The 20,929-nt window shown below is 44.8% G+C and overlaps 1 protein-coding gene, 1 non-coding gene and 1 pseudogene across 6 annotated transcripts in view; 1 reads left to right on the top strand and 2 right to left on the bottom strand.

Moving 5' to 3' along the window:
- The window catches only part of CCDC62 (coiled-coil domain containing 62), a 48,815-nt gene that overhangs the window by 26,819 nt on the left and 1,067 nt on the right, over positions 1 to 20,929 (bottom strand). For 3 of the 5 annotated variants that reach the window (XM_045296816.1, XM_045296817.1, XM_045296818.1), the window contains exons 2-6: positions 18,018 to 18,210; positions 16,163 to 16,329; positions 13,443 to 13,544; positions 10,283 to 10,454; positions 7,156 to 7,257 (exon numbers count right to left, since the gene is read on the bottom strand). In XM_045296816.1, coding sequence (XP_045152751.1) covers positions 7,156 to 7,257; positions 10,283 to 10,454; positions 13,443 to 13,544; positions 16,163 to 16,329; positions 18,018 to 18,210 — 736 coding nt within the window. The remainder of the gene's footprint in view (positions 1 to 7,155; positions 7,258 to 10,282; positions 10,455 to 13,442; positions 13,545 to 16,162; positions 16,330 to 18,017; positions 18,211 to 20,929) is intronic. The other 2 variants (XM_045296820.1, XM_045296819.1) reach the window with 2 other exon arrangements.
- Positions 1,053 to 1,179, bottom strand: LOC115871961. The gene has a single exon (XR_004047579.1). It is a non-coding gene; the product is annotated as a small nucleolar RNA SNORA17 (small nucleolar RNA).
- LOC101645752 lies at positions 10,538 to 11,283 on the top strand (annotated as a pseudogene).

Here is a 20,929-nt window from a genome sequence, read left to right as displayed (position 1 = left end):
GAAGGGAGGCAGCTGTAGGTTTAAGTTATGAAAATAATAATTTATAATTTATCAAGGGGTCACGAGGGTGGGGTGGTGGAAAAAAAGAGGAGCTGATACCAAGGGTTCAATAGAAAGTAGTTGTCTAGAAAAGAACGATGGTAACATATGTACAAACATGCCTGATACAATTGATGTATGGACTTACAAGAGTTGTAAGAGACCCCATTAAAATGATCTTTTAATAATAATTAAAAAGATTCAACATTGTTAACAGGTCTATGCTTTTAACTCCTGTGTATTTGCACGAATCAACACACAGAAAAGTCTGGTTTTTTTCCCCACATACATCTTCAGTTCCTTTTATTCTTTCCAAAGTATTCCTCTTTCATTTAGCTTCTGGCAGGCCCCACCACCCTCCCAGCAGCCCCTCCAGCTGGCAGCCTGTGGGGACAGACACAGCACCTTGACACACATCTAGTTAACACCAACTGACAAAGCAGCTTCCGAAGAACTCAGCCTGTGTCCCACCAAGGCTGCCCTGCCCCCTCCAGTTTCTGTGCCTGTCACAGTGGGACGCACTCCTAGGCCTGGGCGTGGCACCGCATGGCACGTGGCTCTGGGCGTGGCATGGAGTGGGGGCTCCTGCCACCTGTACTGGTCTGCAGCTGAGTCTTAGCAGACCTGTGGTGGTCAGCCAGTGACTGTGGCCGGTGCCCACGACCCAGGCATCACCTGCCTTCATATACTAACCAGCTGACTTGTGCTGGGCCCAAGGGCGTGCGCTGAACAAGGGGCATCCCTGAATAGGGGGCGGGGTGACCAGTCAGCTGGGGGTGAGCCAATCCCCTCCCAAGTCACGCCTTAGAGGTGGGCTTGTTCAGAGCACCCTTGGAGACCCCCTACAGTGGGCAGTGACAGCTTTCAAGTGTCCTGCCCACTACAGACAATGATGCCATCACCTGTCATCCAGCTACCAGGATCTTGTCACTTTGGAAAGTGACCTAAGAGGAACCCCCTCCCCTGCACCCTTCCCACTCCACAGGTGCCCCAGGTATTGAGGGTGCGACAAGACTGTGGTGCTGCAGTCAGTCAGGTGTTCAGGCCAGACCCGTAAGCCTCGGCACAGTCCCTCTTCTCTCTGCCCTCTAATGACACAGCTGTGGCAGGGTGGAGCGCTGCAAAGCCTCCAGGGGCAGTCAGCAAAGTGTCTTAAGGGCAAGGATCCAAAAGCAATAGAGAGAAGTTATTTCTTTGTTTGGAGGGTAGGATTATCAACAATTCTTTTCCTTTTTTGTGGGGGAGGGGATGCAAGGATTTCCAAATCTCTCTAACTTTTAATTATGCTCACATTATACGAGCAACTTATAAACACTTTTTCATTGCAGAAAACTACATCCTATATACCTTTTATCAACAGAAAAAATAAATATTAAACGGGTGGGGGTGGCCACAGTATACAATCAAGGCAATACCATCTCACTAACAGGCTCTTCCTCTGTCTTCCTTCTCACTGACCAAAGACATGAATACCACGAGCTGCCCCAGGGCACACAAACTGTACTGCCATTTCCACAAAGGCCAAATACAACCTCCATGGCTTTCTACTTTTCTATTTTCTATCCCAAGTTTTTAATGTTGTCGTTGCTGAGATTCTATACAGCTTGCACCCATTCAACAGGGTCTCCAGGTACCCTGTCATGACACTGGTGATGTTCTTCCAGTTGTGCAGCCAGCCCCATCCTCTTTTTCTGAGTGCTCCTCTCCCATGAACATGAACTCACTGCCCGTCACTCTCCCATCCTGCTTTGGAGGTGCTGTGGTCAGAGCCTATTTTCACACAAATACTGTACAGGCCATGTTGTTTTGCCAGCCTCGCTAACGCCCTTGAGATATTTTCATGAGGGCACTAAGCCAATGCTTTGCATGCAAGTGAGAAGGGGAAAAAAATTACAGTGTCCTCCGGAATATCCCTACAAATAAGAGAGTAGTAGACAAAAAGCACGTGGCACCGACTGCACAGGAATATGGCAGCGAGGTCTTGAAAGAACACAAAGATCTTGAAAGCTCTAAGCACACATTCTTTACGTGTTCAGGTTTCAGAGTGGTTATCTCGGGGTCATCAATTTGGTGGGTTCATCCAACCTCGATGACTCTAGAACGTCTGGATTCCAAGAGAATTGAAATCCTGTTCTGCAATTCTCCCCAGATTTGCTATTTGCTAGAAAGTCTGCTCATCAGCTAAGTACCTATGATTCTGAACTCTTCCCCACAGCCAGTAGAAGGCTCAACGTCTTAGTGAGAGGCAGGCACTACAAAACTATGGCTGAAAACAGAACGCCAGGATCGGGGCCTGGCAAATCAATAGTTAAAAAAAAAAAATTCAAAAACCACAGAAAGGAAAGGACTTATATTTTTTAAATTATAGAAATAATAGTATTTTGCACTGAGAAATCATTGGGTTCAAAGAGAAAGGAGAAATAAACAATAAGGCTTCACTTAAAAAGCTGTACATTTGTGGAGGGAGGGTGGGGTGGAAAGGGGAAACCGATGAGAAGGATCTGCATATAACCTCCTCCCTGAAGGATGGACAACAGAAAAAATAGGTGAAGGGAGACGTCGGACAGTGTAAGATATAACAAAATAATAATAATTTATAAATTATCAAGGGTTCATGAGGGAGGGAGGGTGGGGGAAGGATGGAAAAAAAACGGGGAGCTGATACCAAGGGCTCAAGTAGAAAGCAAATGTTTGGAGAATGATGATGAAACAAAGGTACAAATGTGCTTGACACAATGGATGGATGTATGGAGTGTGATGAGTTGTATGAAATCCAATAAAATGACTTTTAAAAAGCACTGTACGTTCCTAAGAAGTTCAAAGTAAACCTGTAAAATGACCCCGAAACACACAAGAATTCATTTGACATATAATTCTGGCAGCACCTACATGACCACTGTTGACTATGGTTCTCATCAGACACCTTTTCAAGTGTCCTGTTTTTTAGGGAGGAAACACAATAAAGACATTTGTGATGGCTGTGACATTATTCTGTAGCAGCTGGCTCCCCCTGCGGGGGTCCCAGGCCAGTCAGAGAGGAAGGACAACTGTATGCAGCCCCACCAGAAACACAGTCACACTACTGGGTTTAGATGACCGCTTTTTGGTTCTTTGCATAAACAAGTCAGCGTCTTGACACACATCCAGTTAACACCAGCTGACAGCGCAACACACAGACCTGCATCATATTCTGCAGAGCAACACTTACCGTATATACACTTGTGTCTAAGCCGAGTTTTTCAGCACATTCTAATACTGCTTTTGTGGTAAAATTAGGTGCCTCAGCTGATATTCGGGTGGGCTTATCCTGGAGTATGTACGGTATGTGCTCTGCGCGCACACAGTTATAAACACACACACACACACACACACCCGCTCACTGCCATGGAGTCGATGCCCACTCCCAGACACAGCAGGACAGGGTGGAACTGCCCTGTGAGTTCCCAAGACTGTAACTGCTTACAGGAATAGGCAGCCCTCTCCTCTTTGCACAGAGCAACTGGTAGTTTTGAACTGCTGACCTTGAGGCTCGCAGCCCAGTGCTGGTTGAGCCACTACACCACCAGGGCTCCTATAAGCCCAGAGGAAAATCCCATCATCTTTTAATTCCACCTCTCCTTGAACCTTCTGATACCCGCCTTTGTTAAAAACAAGTGAATGAGACTCACAACAACACTCTAGGACAGGGTAAAACTGCCCCTGTGCATTTCCAAGGCTGAGACTTTACACAGCAGTAGATGCTCTTTCTCCCGGAGAACAGCTGGTGGTTTTGAAATGCTGACCTTGTGGGTGGCAGCCCAATGTGTAACCGCCATGCCACCAATGGTCCTGGCACCCCCTTGTAGGCACAAAAAAAATAAAAAGGGAAACCCAACTGTTTTAACCCTAGGGGTGACTCCTAGGGACACATGCCTGGCAGGAGATTGGGGCACCTACAAATCTTAGTGGGTCTCCACTCCGCTGCCTCTCACGTGGGCGATGCAGCCCTGGTGGTACAGTCACTAAGCACTCTGGTTGAACCCACCAGTGGTCTAACTTCTGGGGAAGATGAGGCAGCCTGCTTCCTTACAGATGAAGGACCTTGGACCCCCAGGGGCAGTTCCACTCGATCCTCCAGGGTCGCAGTCGGGATGGGTTCTCACATTAGCACAAGCTCAATTTGCTGAGCAGGCTCCTCATGTTCCAAGATACTATGGCTCTAACACGGCCCCTAACCCAGTCAGCCATTCCACTTAGGATGCGAGGGTAATTATAAATATTTGAACTTCACATGCATGTCTGCTGTTAGGTGACATTGGGCGATTTTCCTAGGAGGTGGAGGCCGGAATTGGAAAGCAGAGAGGTGAGAGTGCTCCAATGGGCCTGCCTGGGCAGCCGCGGGGAACACAGGGAGGGGTGGGGGAGCAGCCTCTCAGGATCTCCAGCAGGCCCAGTCACAGGATCACAGGTGTTTGCAAATGATGGAAGGTCTATGGCAGCCCTGGGCTTAGCGAGTCTCTTGGTGCTGTTTTCCCCATAGTGTGCACTCACTTTGTGTCTCTGGGTCCCATTTTGATTGTTTGCATGGTATTTTCATCCTTTTCATCATGTCACTAACACACACTTCATAGAATACAGCGCTGTGCAAACAACTTCTCTAAGCACTGGAGAACCAAAGTACCAGGGTGACTTGATTTATTGTGCTATCTGCTTTGTTTCGGTGGTCTGTACTGAATCCAGGAGCAAGGTGAGCAGCCGCCCTGCAGGAGCAAGGTGAGGCTGTAAAGATGTAGCCCCAGAAACCCAAACGGGCAGTCAGAACGGACCCAACGGCAGTGAGGTTAGTACCAAATCCGTCTCTGAGGAATACCACAATAAGGACTCACAAGAGCCCCTCTGACTCAAAATAAACCCAAGAGCAACTGGTTTGGTTTTTGTTTTTATGGAAAATAATAATAACGTAAGGCAGCATCACCATCTTTTTTCTAAATTCCCAGAGACAGGGCCGACAAATGAAAGCTGCCTCTCAGACTTGGCGAGAGGTCAGAGAAAAAGGGCTCTGAACCGAAGAGAAAGCTAAGACGTCAAGCACGTCCCAGTTTCAAGTGACACCATGTCCTCATGCACAAAGACTTTCAAAATTCCTTTCAGGCTTAATTATTACTTAAACTGATAAACACGATTTTGAGACAACAGTGTTAAGACTGTCTTTAGTAGAAAATGTCTTCAAGGAATCAGCTTTGGAAATGGTTAAAAAAAAAAAAGAGGACTATTTCATAAAATGGGCTCAATACAGCATTTACTTAACACATCTAATTCACCGAGCAGACCTGGTGGATCAAACAGCAAGGAAACCGTAGGAACGACGCTGCACCCCATCCCCCTCCTCCCTATAGTCTTTCAGCACACTGTAATCGGCATTCATTTGTACAGTGCTGCACTCTCCGTTGGGAGCCCAGGCGGCACAATGAAAATAAGTGTTTGGCGGCAAACCGAAAGGTTGGCAGTTCAATCCCACCCACTAGCTCCACACGGGAAAGATCCAGAGATCTGCTCCTGTAGAGATTAGTTTTGGAAACTCTTAGGGCCCATTCTACTGTCACATTGGGTTCGCTAGGAGTCTAAATCGACTTGGCAACACATGACCATCAACAACAAATGATCTCTGGGCCTGTGAGCTCCTTAGCAAAAGTGGCAGGCCTGGCACACAGATGCGGACCCAAAGACTGGCTGAACTCCACTGGCAAGGTATAAACGTGCTCCTTTGTAGCCATTCAAGCGGCATTATTCTCTAAGCAGCAATCACCAACACAGTGGACACAGTGACCTCTAGTGGTAGAAACCATGCTGTAGTTAGTGAGGTTCAAGAGAAGGAGCCACTACCTTGTCCTGCAGCACTTGGTCACATTTTGATTTAAATTAGGAAGTCACATTTCCAGGAGAAAATTTCTTAATGGAAATTTATTTACTTTCTTTAATTTACCAAAATCTAGTCTCTTCCTGGAAGAATGGGAGTGAGGGTAGGGATAAGAAAACCGAGGGGAGGGGGGGAAACCCCAAATGTTAATTTATTATTTATGCTCTGAGGGAGAAAAATGTGGCAGGCTGCTTCCATAAAAGATTGACCGGTCATGGGGGAGAGGGGGCGGGGAGGGAGGGGAAAAATGAGGAGCTGATACCAAGGCCTCAAGTAGAGAGCAAATGTTTTGAGAATGATGATGGCAACAAATGTACAAATGTGCTTGACACAATGGATGGATGGATGGATTGTAATGAGTTGTATGAGTCCCCAATAAAATGATTAAAAAAAAATAGTTTTACAGGTTTGGAAACCCTGTGAAGCATTCTTCTCTGTCCCAGCTAGGTCACTGAAAGTCTGAATCTGCTCGGCAGCAATAGGTCGGTGATTCACTCCGATTAGCGTCTGCTCGCATAAAGACTTACAACCTTGGCAACCCACAGAGGCAGTTCGCTCTGCCCTACAAGAGTCTGAATCGACTTGGTGGCCACAAGTTGGCCTTGGCTCACTTGTGTTATGAACACCCTTCCTTCATCCACGCGGTAGGTGCTGAGTGTTTAAGCATCAGTATCTATGTTTTCAGGAGAGGCAGAGTCACACACTCAAGCTTCACTTCGTAGGAAAGAAACAAACACATGAGTACATCACTGATCCAAAAGCAGACTCACTGCTATCAGGGCAGCTGAGATTCTTTCTGGATTGGACTGTCCCCTCTCCCTCCGGCAGGGCATCTGGTGGGTTCAAACTACGGAAACACCAGGGCTCCTTTGGAGGGTGGTGTGATGACATCTTTTGAAAGGTGTCAGAACAACTCAAACACGATCTTGATAAGGATAAAATTCCATTCAGGAGCCCTGGTGGCATACTGGTCACAAGCTGCCTACCAACTACAAGGTCAGCTCAGCCGTTTGAAACCGCCAGCTCCTCCGTGGGAGAAAGATGAGGCTTCTACCCAATAAAGACCGATAACCTCTGACACCCACAGGGGCTCCTACAGGGTCGATAGGAGCGGCAGTGGGTTTGGTGTAATTCCCTTAGTTTGCTACAGTAGTACCTTAGAAAATTCAGTTTACAAATACATATCTACTTAACCACTTAAACTAATTTTCTATATTTACCAGTAAGAACCAACTCATCGTGAAGGTAATTTCTTTCTTGCTTGAGGCGAATGATCTCTTCTCGCTGGTCATTATTTTCTGTTGTCTTTTCATTCAGCTCCTCTTCACAAACAGAAGGGGGGAAAGTCCTCAAATAAATGCTGGTTCCTTGAAGACTATATGCAACAGGTGATCCTCCTGTCCTCAGCCCCACCCCTAGTCCCTTCAATGGAATGGAAGTTCTGTTGGACTGACAGTTAAGGTAGGTCCCACTGAGTCCAAGCCTGAGTGCTTTCACCTGATTTTCCCACCAGTGCCCATGATCAACAGCAGGCTACAAACAACTCTCTGCTTACATTTCCTACCCCGAGCCTGCCACTGGCTCACCATGCCCTTTAGGGTGGGCTAAAATGCCCTGGCACGGGCTATGAGGCCTTCTGTGACCAGAACCCGCCTACTATCTCCTTTTTCTCTCCTGCCACTCCTCAAGCACACATCAGCCCCAACTCAAAACTGGACGGCTTATTCACCTGCTGCTTGCTCCCTCTGCCTGGTGGGTTCTTGGTCACGGCTCATTCTTCCCACCACTTGAATCCTGGTTCAAACATGAACTTGAGATGACTTCGTAGTCCACTCAGCTCAATGAGTCCATCTTCCCCTCTCTGTTCCTCTACCCATGACTCTCCCACCCATTACTCTTTGTCTTTTCAATGTTTGGGTGGAATATGGTGATTATCAAAGACTTAAAAGGCATAAATAAGGATACAGCAGTCATATTTTGACTGGACTAAGGAACCTGGTGGCGTAGTGGGTTCCAGGCTGGGCTGCTAACTTCAAGGTCAGTAGTTTGAAACCACAACTGATCCTCAGGACAGAGGAGGACAGTTTAACTCTGTCCTTTAGGGTCGCTATAGGGTCATTATGAGTTGAAAATGGCTCAATGGCAGTCAGTATCCATAAGCATTCAACTAAGTAATTACTGGGTGTCTATAAGGTACCCCAATTTAACTGAGGGTGACCTGCTAGAGACAGTCAAAGTCTTTCCTTGCTGAAAAGGGGGTCAGAGTGCAATGGGGATTCTATCTGAAGTTCCACAGGGACACAGGCCAGGTCTATGAAACAGGTCAGGGTGCCAGGAGAGCACAGCTTTCAAGTGCTGAGTTTTTTCAATTTTGAAAGTTCACAATTTCAGGATCTTTTCATTGAAACACATTGCTATTTCCTTCAGGCAAACACAGGGGTCCTCTGGGCTTGAAGACAACCAGTAAGAACCACTCCCCCCTCACTGTGGGGGCTGTCATGGCCCCAGGTGCAGTCAGCTCCGAGTGGGGAATCCACTTCTAGTCCACTGCGGTGGCCACCACTTTGATTGCAGACAGACTGATTTTCTGGGGGCAGGCATGAGACTAAAGAAACCACCTCCTGGTCTCCCAGTTAATTCTGCACCCTTAGGGCGGGGGGCAGAGGCCCTGAGTCCCAGGGTGAGGGTGCAGCACAGACCCCACTGTCCCTAGTCTGCTGTCACTATGGACTTTATGAGTTCCACTACTTGGAAGTGAATCACAGAAGAGCAGGAGGACAGAAACAGAAATGTTCCAAAAAAGAACACATTTTGGGCACTGTGCTATTAGTGGCCATTCCTCCCTGGTGGTCTGCTGGTTAAGCAGTTGCTGTCAACTGGAAGGTTGGCAGTTTGAACCCATCTAGACACTCTGCATGAGAAACGCCTGGCAATGTGATCCTAGCCAAGAAAAGCCGCCAGGCCATTCATCTCTGTCACACAAGGTCACTCAGTTGGAACTGACCTGACAGTGTCCACATGTGGCGGTAGCCCTGCATGTGACGCCACTCTCCCCATAAAAGGGCAGAGCGCATAGCCCAACCGCTGGGCTTTGGGTTCAGCCACATGGCTTGCTTTTACCAACAGAATGGGCCAGAAGTGATCGAATCCTAGTTAGTGTTTACACTCCTGTCCTTCCCATGGGCAGCAGTGCCCAAGTGAGCTTACTGTTGAAGAGAAAGGTGAATGGCTCACTCCCTTTTGAGTTCCAGACGCATGAGCGTCACAGACGCATGGGCTCTATGCCACTGAGGCACGGGTTGTTTGTCACACAGCAACAGCAGTAGCTAACCAATGTTGTTATTGGGGGCTTTCAAGTCAGTTCCAATGCACAGCACTCCTATGCAAAGCAAACTGAAACACTGCCCGGTCTAATGTCATCCTTACAAGTATTCTGACAGTTGAACCGATTATTGTAGCCATTGTGTCAATCCATCTCTTTCAAAGTCTTCCTCTGTTTTGCTAGGTTAAACTAAGACTTTCAAAAACGCAGAATTTATTATGCAGCTTTCCCTAACTCTATAGTTACACATCTGATTGTAACGCAAAAGTTGCAGCGTAATTCTACAGAGATAAAATGAGCATTCTATGTTAGAACATGCTATGGATTGAATGAAATCTCCCAAAAATGTGTTTTGTAAATCTAAATTCCTATACCTGTGCTTAAAATGCCATAGGAGGGTGTGTTTTCTAGGTTATGGCAAGGAGGGTGTGTGACTGTGTCCTACACACTCTTGAGCTAGAACAGCAAATTAAGCAAGCAAGCAGACAAGGGGGCAGATAGATGCTATGCCACATGAAGACACCAAGGGACAGAAGCTGAGAGGAGAGAAAGACCCTCCTCCAGAGCTGACAGGCAGACTCCCCTGGAGCCTCCGAACTGCAAGAGTATGGGTTTCCATTTGTTAAAGCTGCCCATTTGTATTTCTACCAAAAACCCATACAAACTCATTGCCACTGAGTTGATGCCAACTCATAGCAAGCCTATAGGACAGGGTACACCTGCTCCTGTGGGGTTTCCGAGACTGTCACTCTTATAGGAGTAGAAAGCCCTGCCTTTCACCCATGGAGCAGCTGGTGGTTTTGAACTGCTGACCTTGTATTTAGCAGCCCAATGTGCCACTGAGGCTCCTATTTCTACTACAGTGGCATAGGTAAGGCAAGGCCTATGGCCAGCAACAGTCCTCCTCTCAATCGTAACAATCGAAAATCTCAACAAACTCAGTCATCAAGTCAGAAGATTAGGTGAACCTAAATGAAGAAATATATTTCCAAGATGAAAGGCTTAAGGGGAAGTCTTTTCCTTACCTTTCAGCTTATTAATTTCAATCTTAAGTGTTTTTAATTTCTGCTTGCAATCTTGCTTTTCCTTCATTATGCTGGCCTCCACCACCTTGGCATCCCGAAGCGCATGCTCCAGAACTTTAAACTTGCTCGAACAGTCTGAAATGTGGTTCACTGCCTCGATGATATCTTTATCCTAGTAGAGAAATGACATTTAAAATTTCAACTCATCAGTAAGAAAATAAATCAATTAAAAAAACCATGGTGGACGATACAACCATGCTGTGCTGTATGAGAAGAACCAAACAGGTCAAAAAAATGATGAGGACCAAAAGATTGAGCAGGATGGCATCAAAGAAGATAAAGCTCACAAGGCTGCCACCAAAATACAAGCCAGCTTCCGTGGACACAATAAGGAAAAAGCTCAAACGGGAGAAGGAGGAGGATGGCCAAGCTGCCGAGGCTGACATGAACAAGAAGGAAGAAGTCCCTGTGGCTGATGGGGTGGAGAAGAACAAGGGAGATGGTCCTACCACCGTTGACGGAGCCCCAACCACTAGCCCCTAGTCCAAGGAGACCAGGAAAGCCGGAGAAGCTCCTTCTGAGGGGGAGGGCACCCCTGATGCTGCCACTGAGTAGGCAGTCCCTCAGGCTACTGGCCCCTCAGAGGAGAAGGCTGGCTCTGCGGAGACAGAAAGTGCCACTAAAGCTTCCACTGATAACTTGCCGTCCTCCAAGGCTGATGATGCCACAGCTAAGGAGGAGCCTAAACAAGCTGCCTGCTGCCGTCACTGCTGCTGCTGCTGCCACCACCCCTGCTGCTGAGGACGCTGCTGCCAAGGTAACAGCCCAGCCTCTGATGGAGACTGCGCAGAGCAGTCAAGCGGAAGAGAAGCTGTAGATGAAACCAAACCTAAGGAGAGTGCCCGACCGGAGGAGGGTAAAGGAGAAGACCGTGAGGCGGACCAAGAACATGCCTGAACTTTAAGGAATGGCTTTCCATGTCCCCACCCTGCCCTCTCCTGACCCCCGTTTCTCCCACCCTCCAACTCCACTCTAAAGTTCCCCTCCTGATCCTACTCATGTCTATGTGTCTGTCCTCCCCTAGCCACAAACCCTCTTTTCTTTCTGTGTGGCAAAATTAAAAAAAAAAAGCAGGAAAGATCCCAAGTCAAACTGTGCCTTAAGCATTTTTGTTTTTGGTGTTGTTATGGCGAGTTGTTGGTAATGATGATTCAATCATTTGGGGAAATTCTTGCACTCTATCCAAGTGTTTTGATCTGGTGCGTGTGACCCTGTGGGAGTCCACTTTTCCTCTCTCTCTCTGCTACAAGTGTGTGTGCAATGTCCCGTTCATCCGAGGAGTCCAAAAGATCAAGTGAATTCAAAACCATGTTTCTTTTCTCCTTTTCAATGTGATGGAATGAACTAAAAGGAAAAAAAAAATTAAAATAACCCAGATTGTTTTAAAAGATAAATAAATAAAGCAAATGTGCCAATTTACATTTAAAAAAAAACCCAAACCATCGTGGTGTACCAGGCTCAGTTTTAAGTGCTTTTCATCCATTAACTTATTTAATCTTCCTAATAGGAGGTACTGTTATTATAATTTTCCTAGGGCAAGTCTGCTATCAAAGACTTCTTTAAAGTGGTCAAAAGGAAAGAAGTCACTCTGAAGACTTGCCTCAGACGTATGTGAAAAGTAAACGACGAGCAAGGCAGACCTGAGAGGTGAGGCCAAGACAGCCAGAACAACAAACCAGTCTGTCTTGGAAGAAGTATGCCAGAATCTCCTTAGAAATGAGACTCTCTCACGTGTTTTGAACATGGTATCAGGAGAGACCAGTCCCAAGAGAGGGACGCCATGCTTGGTAAAGTGGAGGGTCGGAAGGTCGGTGAAAAAGAGGAAGTTACCATCAACGAGATGGATTGACACAATGGCTCCAACAATAGGCTCAAACAAAACAATTGTGAGGATGGTGCAGTACCGGACAGCGTTTCCTTCTGTTGTACATCGGACCACTATCAATCAGAAGCAACTTGCTAGACCCAAACAATAAATTATAATCGCCATAAAGCAGATGAGTAAACACGCATAAAAAGGTTACGCAGTTTGCCCAACATTACAGAACATTTAAGTAACTGAATTAGGACTTGAATCTAGCCCACTGCACTACCACCCCACCACCCCACCACCCCAAGCCTTGGAATCCCACAGCTGCAGCTTGGCTCTGTCCTACAGGGTCACCCTGAGTTGGAACGGACTCAATGGCCGTGAGTTTGGCTTTGTGAGATGAAAAGAATGTCACTGCATTAAAGACAGGGCAAAAGCCACAGAGATGTGGACGTGTGTCACATTAGTGACTGCACTAGTGGCTTGTTGTTAACAGTTTCTGCTCCGTTTTTTCAGGATAAATTCCTTGGGAAAAGTCAAGTTCATCCAGCATGCCAGGTCATGGAATGGTCCTGGGAGTCTGCAGGCCAGGGGGGAATCTGTGACCCTCTGAATGCCTGGGGGGTGTTATTTTCAACTTGTTTCCCTCATTTCCGAGAACAACTTATACAATCAGTAATTAAACAACTGAAAGACATTAACCCCAACTCCCTGCCAGAGTTGATTCTGACTCATACAGACACTACCGGGGAGAACAGACTGTTCCTTAGGGGATCTGAGGCTGTGATCCTGTAAGGGAACAGAAAGCCTTCTCTTTCTCCTTTGCAGCAGCTGGTGGTTTGAACAGCCGACCTTGTGGTTAGCAGCCCAACACCTAACTGTGCCACCCAGATCCTTGAACTAAATTAGACGACAATAAATGGGGAAATATTTCCTATTTGAAGACTGAAAAACTGGATATTGTTAAGATGTTAACTACCCAAAGTGATCTGTAGATTTAATACCATCCCGGTCAATATTCCAACAGCCTTCGTTATAGAAATCCTCAACTTCCTATGGCAAGAGCCCCAGACTAGCTAATACACTGTTGAAAACGAAGAATAAAAGATGAGGATTTTAAAAGATATCCCACAGTCATCCAAACAGCCTGGTACTGGCACACTAAGAGTCACAACAAATGAGAACACTGACAGGGCTGCTTTTCTGGGAGTTAAATAAGATGATGAACGTGAATATGCTTTGTAAGTACCATGTGGCCTGGCTAGCGGAGGTAGTGGCATTTTAAATTACCTTTAGCTTTATCATTGTGGTGAGTGCTTGTTCTCGCGCTTGTAACTGTCCTACCTGGGCAGAAAGGTCCACTAACGTGCTGCTGAGATTTTGGTTTCTACCCTACAAGAGAACACAAAATCAGTACTGAGACATCCTAAGCTTTCATTGCCATCACCAGCCATAAACTGTGCTCATTTCGCTTTTTATTAAGTTGATTTATTAAAGAAAACAAACTTTAGTAACAAAGTAGGCTAAGCCAGCAATCATTAAAAATATATACAAGTATCTGTCCACTAACTCTAGTATCCTCTAAATAATGGCATCACTCCGAGAAATTAAATTAGTTCCACTTGGGTGCCTGTTTCCTAAAGTTTAATATAATTTTAGGTTGGGAAGAAAGGAGAGTAAGAATGAATGGGAACTGCATTAGTAAGCAATTCCTTTCTTGGAAATAAGTTGGTATGAGTGAGTGAGTGTTTACACTGAAAGACGTGCATATGAAGGTATTCCCATTGATGACTGTTCTTAAAAGACAGAACTGTCTGATATAATTATTGTGGACACAATATGCTTACTGGCTGGAAAAGAATCAGCAATCAAATCAATGTGAAGGGGTGTGGAGGTAGTGGAGACCCAAAACCCACCTGTCAGATAATTTGACAGTCGCTCCTCTCAGAAGGGCCACAGGAAAGGGATGATAAAGCCAGGGTGTGATATGATATAGCAATGAAAAGCCACAAACTATATTCTAGTTCTTAAATAGTTCCTCCCATTACTATTATGATTTTTATCCATTTTACCTCATTTATCATGTTAGAATTGCCTATGTACACTTGCGTATTTAAGATCATTTGGTACATGAAAGAGAAGATAAAGAGCCCTTCAGAAACAGTAACAGGAATAATGGTTCCCTGAGGGTATGGGAAGAGAGCAGGGAAAGGAGAGAATAGGGAACAGATAGCACTAATGACTGTATGACCCCACTTGAATTATATGTGAACGGATATATTGAATTGTGCAAGACATGGAAAAACAAACAAACTATTATAGGGAAAAAAACCCAATAAGGGTTCCTGGGGGATAAGGTGAGAGAGGGAGGAGATAAAGGGAAGCTGATATCAAGGAGTTCAAGAAGAAAGAAAATGGTTTGAAACTGATTGTGGTAGCAATTGTACATTACTGCTTGATATAATCTAAATAAGGAATGCTGGAATCCAGGACAGATGATCCCTTCAGGACCAGTGCCGAGAGTGGAGATAACTGGCAGGGTGGAGGGAGGGTGGGATGGAAAGGGGGAACCGATTACAAGGATCTACATATAACCTCCTCCCTGGGGGACGGACAACAGAAAAATGGGTGAAGGGAGATGAGTTAGCTAATTGTGCCAGCCTGGCCCATAATCACATGTGGGGCTAATTGAAAGGCAGAGGGATAAATGGGTGGTGAGCCTCGCCTTTCTAGTTCTCTGGTCTCTTGTTTTGTGATGGTTGCACCGGGTGCAGCTGCCTTAGCAGTTCCCTGCTTCAGCTTCCAAGATTGACTTCCTACAAGACATCCCCAAGGAGAAGCTACATGGACCTATCCCGATGCAGCCCTGGGTGCTGGAGCAGCCGTGTGGAGACCCCTGCTAGTGCTGAGATGCTTGTTCGTTCACTGACTCAGCTTTCCTCCTGCAGTCGGCATTATTGCCTCTGTTTTGTGAGGTGGAGGACTTTGCGGACTGGTGTTGGGTATGGGTTAATGTTGGACTTGTGGGCTTGGGCCGCACTGGGTTGGGATGTTTTCGTGATGCACCTTTTCTTTACATAAAACTCTCTCTTATCCATGAGTTGTTGTGCATTTGTTTCTCCAAAGTACCCAGACTAATACAGGAGACATTGGACAGTGTAAGATATGACAAAATAATTTTAAATGAACAAGAGTTCATGAGGGAGGGGGTAAAATGAGGAGCTGATGCCAAGGGATTAAGTGGAGAGCAAATGTTTTGAGAATGATGAGGGCAACAAATGTACAAAGGTGCTTTACACAATTGATGTATGTATGGATTGTGATAAGAGTTGTATGAACCCCCAATAAAATGATTTAAAAAAACAAAAGAGTTAAAAACAAAAACAAAAAACTAAAATAAGGAATGCTATGATATCTGTTAAGAATTCCCAATAAAATAATTGATTAAAAAAATCGACACTTTTAAATTGGTATCTCCCTTGTTTTAATTCAACACTGATACTAAGGAAAAAGACATAAAAATCTGCATTGTTATTACGAATTACTAACACTCTGTATCATGATCCACAATGACTATCATTATGGTCACAGAGAATACGAAAGATATCCATTCTCATAAAATATGGGTCTCTCATGAAACGTGACCTCAACTATCTGAGGGCTGGTCAGTTTGAACAAGAACATTTGTCAGTCCTTCAGATTCTATTCCCAGTATGCCACTAATGAGGCATAGATAGTTATCACATTAGCAAGACAAGGCACACAGTGCACAGTGCATGATTTGAAGCTACGGACACTTGGTGACACTGGTCCTGATCTCCAAGGCAGGACCGCACAGCGCACTTACCCCACCAGCACATGGACACAAGACTAGCACACGGGCATGTGGATGGACATGTGCATACACAGACAAGCGTGTACCATGGAAACCTTTCATTGACATCTAATAGCTCAACGACTGACACACATGCATCATTAGGACAAGGAAAGCTTCCAGGAACAAGGCCCACCTCGAGGTCTTCTGAGAGGAGAGACGCATGGGTTGCCCTCTGAGCCATCTCCTGCAGTTGTTGCTGAGTCTTCTGAAGAGTCACCTGGCAATCATTTTGATTTGTCTCCAAGCTTTTCACTTTCTTTGTGAGGGACCTGATGATTTCACTTCTTTTATGCAGTTCACCTGAGGGGAATGCCATCGACAACTTATTTATAGGCTACTCTGCAGCTGACCAGGCATTCTTTTCAAAATTGGTGGTTAAAAGGTGAAAATGTGTTAATGAGCTTTTCAAAGGGCAATTCATTAAAACAATTTTTTTTCCATTGTGAAATGCGCATTAAAAAAACCCAGGAAAGTCACAAAATGTGTGTGCAGAGTTCAAAAGGGAACACGCGTGTTCTTCGTGACGCTGTCAGCAGCCTGGATGTCCCCTCTACATCCCTTCTTGAACACAGGAAGCTGGCTTCAAGCTCTACTTCCTTTCTCTGCTTCTTGGGATGCTTTGGCCCCATCAGCGGCACAGTGGTTATGCAGTGGGTCGAGACCTGAATGGTCGGCTGTTTGCAGCCACTGTCTCTCTGAGGAAGAAACAGTAGGTTTTCTACACATGCAAACAGTCTCAGAAACTCAAAGGGGGTAGTTCTATCCTGTCCTATTGTGAAGTGATGAATCGGCATGGACTTGCTGGCAGTGTTTTTGAGTTTGACCATACTTTTTAGATACACAGCTTTGTGAACCATCATAGAGATCTACTCTGTGAATTCTCCAATCTGCTTTTTGCACTTAAGATGACAAGACACTAAGATTCGTCTACATTGTTGCATGTTCATGTAGTTATACTACATACTGTATATACTCGAATATAAACCAACCAGAGTATCTATCAGCCAAGGCACCTAATTTTACCACAAAAAACTGCATTAAAAATGTGCTGAAAAACTCAGCTTATACACGAGTATATACGGTACTAGGGGGCTTCAAAATCTTGTGGAAAACAGAATCAAAAGACCGTGGGATTTCCCCACAAATTTTTAGAAGCCCTCTAATATAGTTATATTTAATCCAACAGTATCCAATTACATGATTACCAGAGTTTACGTACCATTCTAATACTGATGGTCATTTGGGTGGTTTCCACTTGGTGTCTAGTTTGGACGCTGCAGCTCTGAATAGCCCTGGGCATGAACCTCGGTGTGCCTCTACAAGTTCGAGAGCCGTGCTACTCAAAACTGGTTTTAATGACCATTTCTTTCATTACTAATAGAAAAGCCTTGATGCCAGGGTGCTTAAAGTGCTCAGCTTCGATGAGCCAAAAGGTCAGCAGTTAGAACCCACCCACTCCTTAGGAGACAGATGTGGCCGTCTACTCCGGAAACCCTAGGGAGCACTTCCACTCTGTGCTATAGGGTCCCTATGAGTCGGAGTGGACTCAGTGGCAGTGAGGTTTTAATGACTAATAAGAATGGGAATCTGTAAATTATCAAGGGTTCGTGAGGGAGGGGAGAGTGGGGAGGGAGGGGAAAAATGAGGAGATGATGCCAAGGGCTTACTGGAGAGCAAATGTTTTGAGAATGATGAGGGCAATGAATGTACAAATGTGCTTTACACAATGGATGTATGTATGGATTGTGATAAGAGTTGTATGAGTGCCTAATAAAACGATTTAAAAAAAAAAAGAATGAGAATCTATCGGCCCTCTTGGCACCTAAGTTCTTTGCCCTACTTTAATTCACATTTCTCAGCTGGATTGTGGGTGTTCACCAGTCTTTTAGACCAACACTCCTGGGCAGCAGAGGTATGTCCTCAACGCCTCCTGGGAGCCCTAGAAACATGTCAGCATGTACCCAAGGGGCTGCGAATGCATCTCTGACCTTCTAATTTGCTGCAACGCTCTTCCAAAGTCAGCACTTTCTGCCGGTCCTCCTCCCATGAGAGAAGTTGCCTCTGATGTACTGTGACCATCTCATTGAGCTCTTTATCTCGATCTTTTAATTCTCCAATTAGCAGCTGCAGTTCTTTCCGCTGTTTCTCAATAGTGGAAATCTCAGCTTCTGACCCGATGTTCTAAAAACAGAAAGTAAAAAAAATAAAATAAAATAAAAAAGAAATAAAAACAGAAAGTAATTTCACATCAAAAGAAAACTCATTGACCACACAGGCCAGTCAACACAGGTTTTCCAAATACTTGTATCTTCGGGTGCTAATTCTCAGTAGTATGGTAAATCAATGACATTTCATTCACTGTTAATAATGTAGCATTGAAATTATGAATGTTTAAACAAGTTCAAACCTACTGTACCTGTAACTTTTGGTCCCCATCAACACACACACACACACACACACACACACACACACACACCACTCTTAAAATGTGACAAATCTCCACTGGCCAACCATCAATAGACTGGGTTCTTCATTTTATTTTTTTTACTATCAACTGTCTCCTTGTACCAATCTACAGTATTATTCTCCACCTTATCCCACCAATTTTGCAGTAATTAAGTGAAATAAAACAAAATAATTACTCTGATATATTCTCGTTAAAGAATAGGAATTTTATTCTACAAAGAAGAGAAATGGTGCGAGTATAGACATCAATACATAAAGGTTTGGCAAAAGGTTATTTGTAAATAGGTATTTTGTTGCAAATATAACCAGGAATGTGGTAGGACCTAATCCAGGCAACCCACTGACATTGAGCTGATTCTGAAACAGCACCTGGAGGGTATCTGCGGCTATATACATAGATCTTTCCAAGAGCAGATAGTAGCGTGTTCCCTGGAATGGCTGGTGAGTTTGCAACTAAGACCTTGTGATTAGCAGCCAATGATTACCTGACAATGCCTCCAGGGATCCTTGTGGTGGAGCTCACAAGCAGTAAAGTTCTGAAAACTTCCTTGCTGTAACCATACACTTTCAGGAGCTGAGTCGCTGGGCAGGCCTGAGGGCTCAGACCATAGACTTGGGGGGCATCATGTTCAAATAGCATTAACAGTCAACAATGACAATGTTCTAAATCCTACTTTGGCGCAGTTACTGTGATCTTAAAAATTCATGAGCAACCACCTAATTTTTAACTAATGCTGTCTCCCCACTCAGATGAAAAAAGTGATGAAAATTGAAGACATACAGAAACAATCCAATGGGCTTTATAATAACCTCACTACTAGCAGTCTCATGATCTTGAGACCAGTAGAACTAGATGGTACCCACTACCACTATCAACTGCTCTGAAGGGTGTAACATTAGAAGGTCCTAAATAGAGCGGGTCCTGATGGTGTTGGTAAGTAGTAAACTTTGCACTGTTACTTGCAAGGTCAGTGGATTGAACCCACCAGCTATTTTTCTAAAATATGAGCAGAAAGATGAGGTTATCTGCTCCTGTGAAGATTTATAAAGCCTCAAAACCCTATATAGGATCCACATTAGTAAGAATTGAGTCGATGGCAGTGGGTTCGATTTTTTGGAAGAGAGTAGGAAAAAAAGGTGTAATAAACTCAAAATCCTAAATAAGACCAGGCTAGCTGGTTGGATACAGATCGGCAAACCCCTTAATCACCCTCAGAATTGGACTCATCTCCATGGCTTAACTTTCAGCCAACAATAAGCAGGTTTGTAACACTAGGTAGGAATGTACCTCTTAGAATCATCAATCATTTGAGATCAAAAGGACAAAGTTCTGAAGGGTTAGGAAGGAGGAATGGAAACAGAAAGCAGGGAGGAAGTGGGATAAATGATGCTACATCAACGGATGAAACGAAACTGACGATCTGGGCAACTCTCCACTCAATTCACAATAAAAAGCTAAATAAACAAATAAAAACTAAAAAGAATTAAGAGCAGGCTCTGAGACTGGACGGAATGAGAAAATTAAAGCCTATAGTGTTAAATATTTTTACAACTATAACGTATGTAGTATACGCTCAAGCTACCAAGTGCGATTTAAAATTGTAATTGATCCAAACTCAACATTCATAATTTAAAACAAGCTTTGAAAGGAAAAAACTCAAGCATATACAAAAGACAACGGACTTGTACAACAAACTCCCACATACTCATTGCCTAGCTCCTCACCACTGTTTTCCATCTTCATTGTTGATAATATACATTTCACCCTTACTCATCAGCATGCATGTCTAAAATGAACAATCTTACACAACCATTTTCTGACCTAAAAAATCTATCTGCATTAATTCCTTATCAGCATAAACCTGACTAAAACCAAATCCACTGCCATCAAGTCGACTCCTACCCTACAGCATATACGATATACTTTTTAAAGGGACCTGGTGGCATGGCTAAAGCACTCACCTGTTAACCAAAAGGTGAACAGCTCCGCAGGAGAAAAGACAAGGCAGTCTGTGTCCATAAAGGTGTATAGAATCGTCAACCCAAAACCCTGTGCCGAGTTCTACTCTGTCCCACAGGGTCACTATGTGTTTCATCAACTTGAGGGCAGCGGGTTTGGTTTGTAGTGTAATGTAAAGGTCTAGTGCAGGGACTCAGCGGTATCTCAGCCATTAGGTACAATGGACTGGATGCAGTGGGCTGGGTGTGTGATTTCAGTACAGGGAAGTTAGTCTGACCTGAGAGTGAATCCTGAATCAGGCACTACTTAACTCTAACTCTGAGGGCTTCCTCACTGGTCAGGTGATAGTCACAGTATTTTTCCTTCCTGGGGTTACTGGGTGGGGCGAGCAAGATAATCTGCAGTGGTTCTCAACCTTCCCAATGCTGGACCCTTTAATACAGTTCCTCAGGTTGTGGTGAAACCTCCCCCCCC

Source organism: Echinops telfairi, unplaced genomic scaffold (genome assembly GCF_000313985.2).
Source record: "Echinops telfairi isolate 266 unplaced genomic scaffold, ASM31398v2 ScPeMD7_7412;HRSCAF=8450, whole genome shotgun sequence".
In the NCBI taxonomy this organism is placed as follows: Eukaryota; Metazoa; Chordata; class Mammalia; order Afrosoricida; family Tenrecidae; genus Echinops; species Echinops telfairi.
Note: the sequence above shows the minus strand (reverse complement) of the source record. Positions and strands in the feature narration are given on the sequence as shown.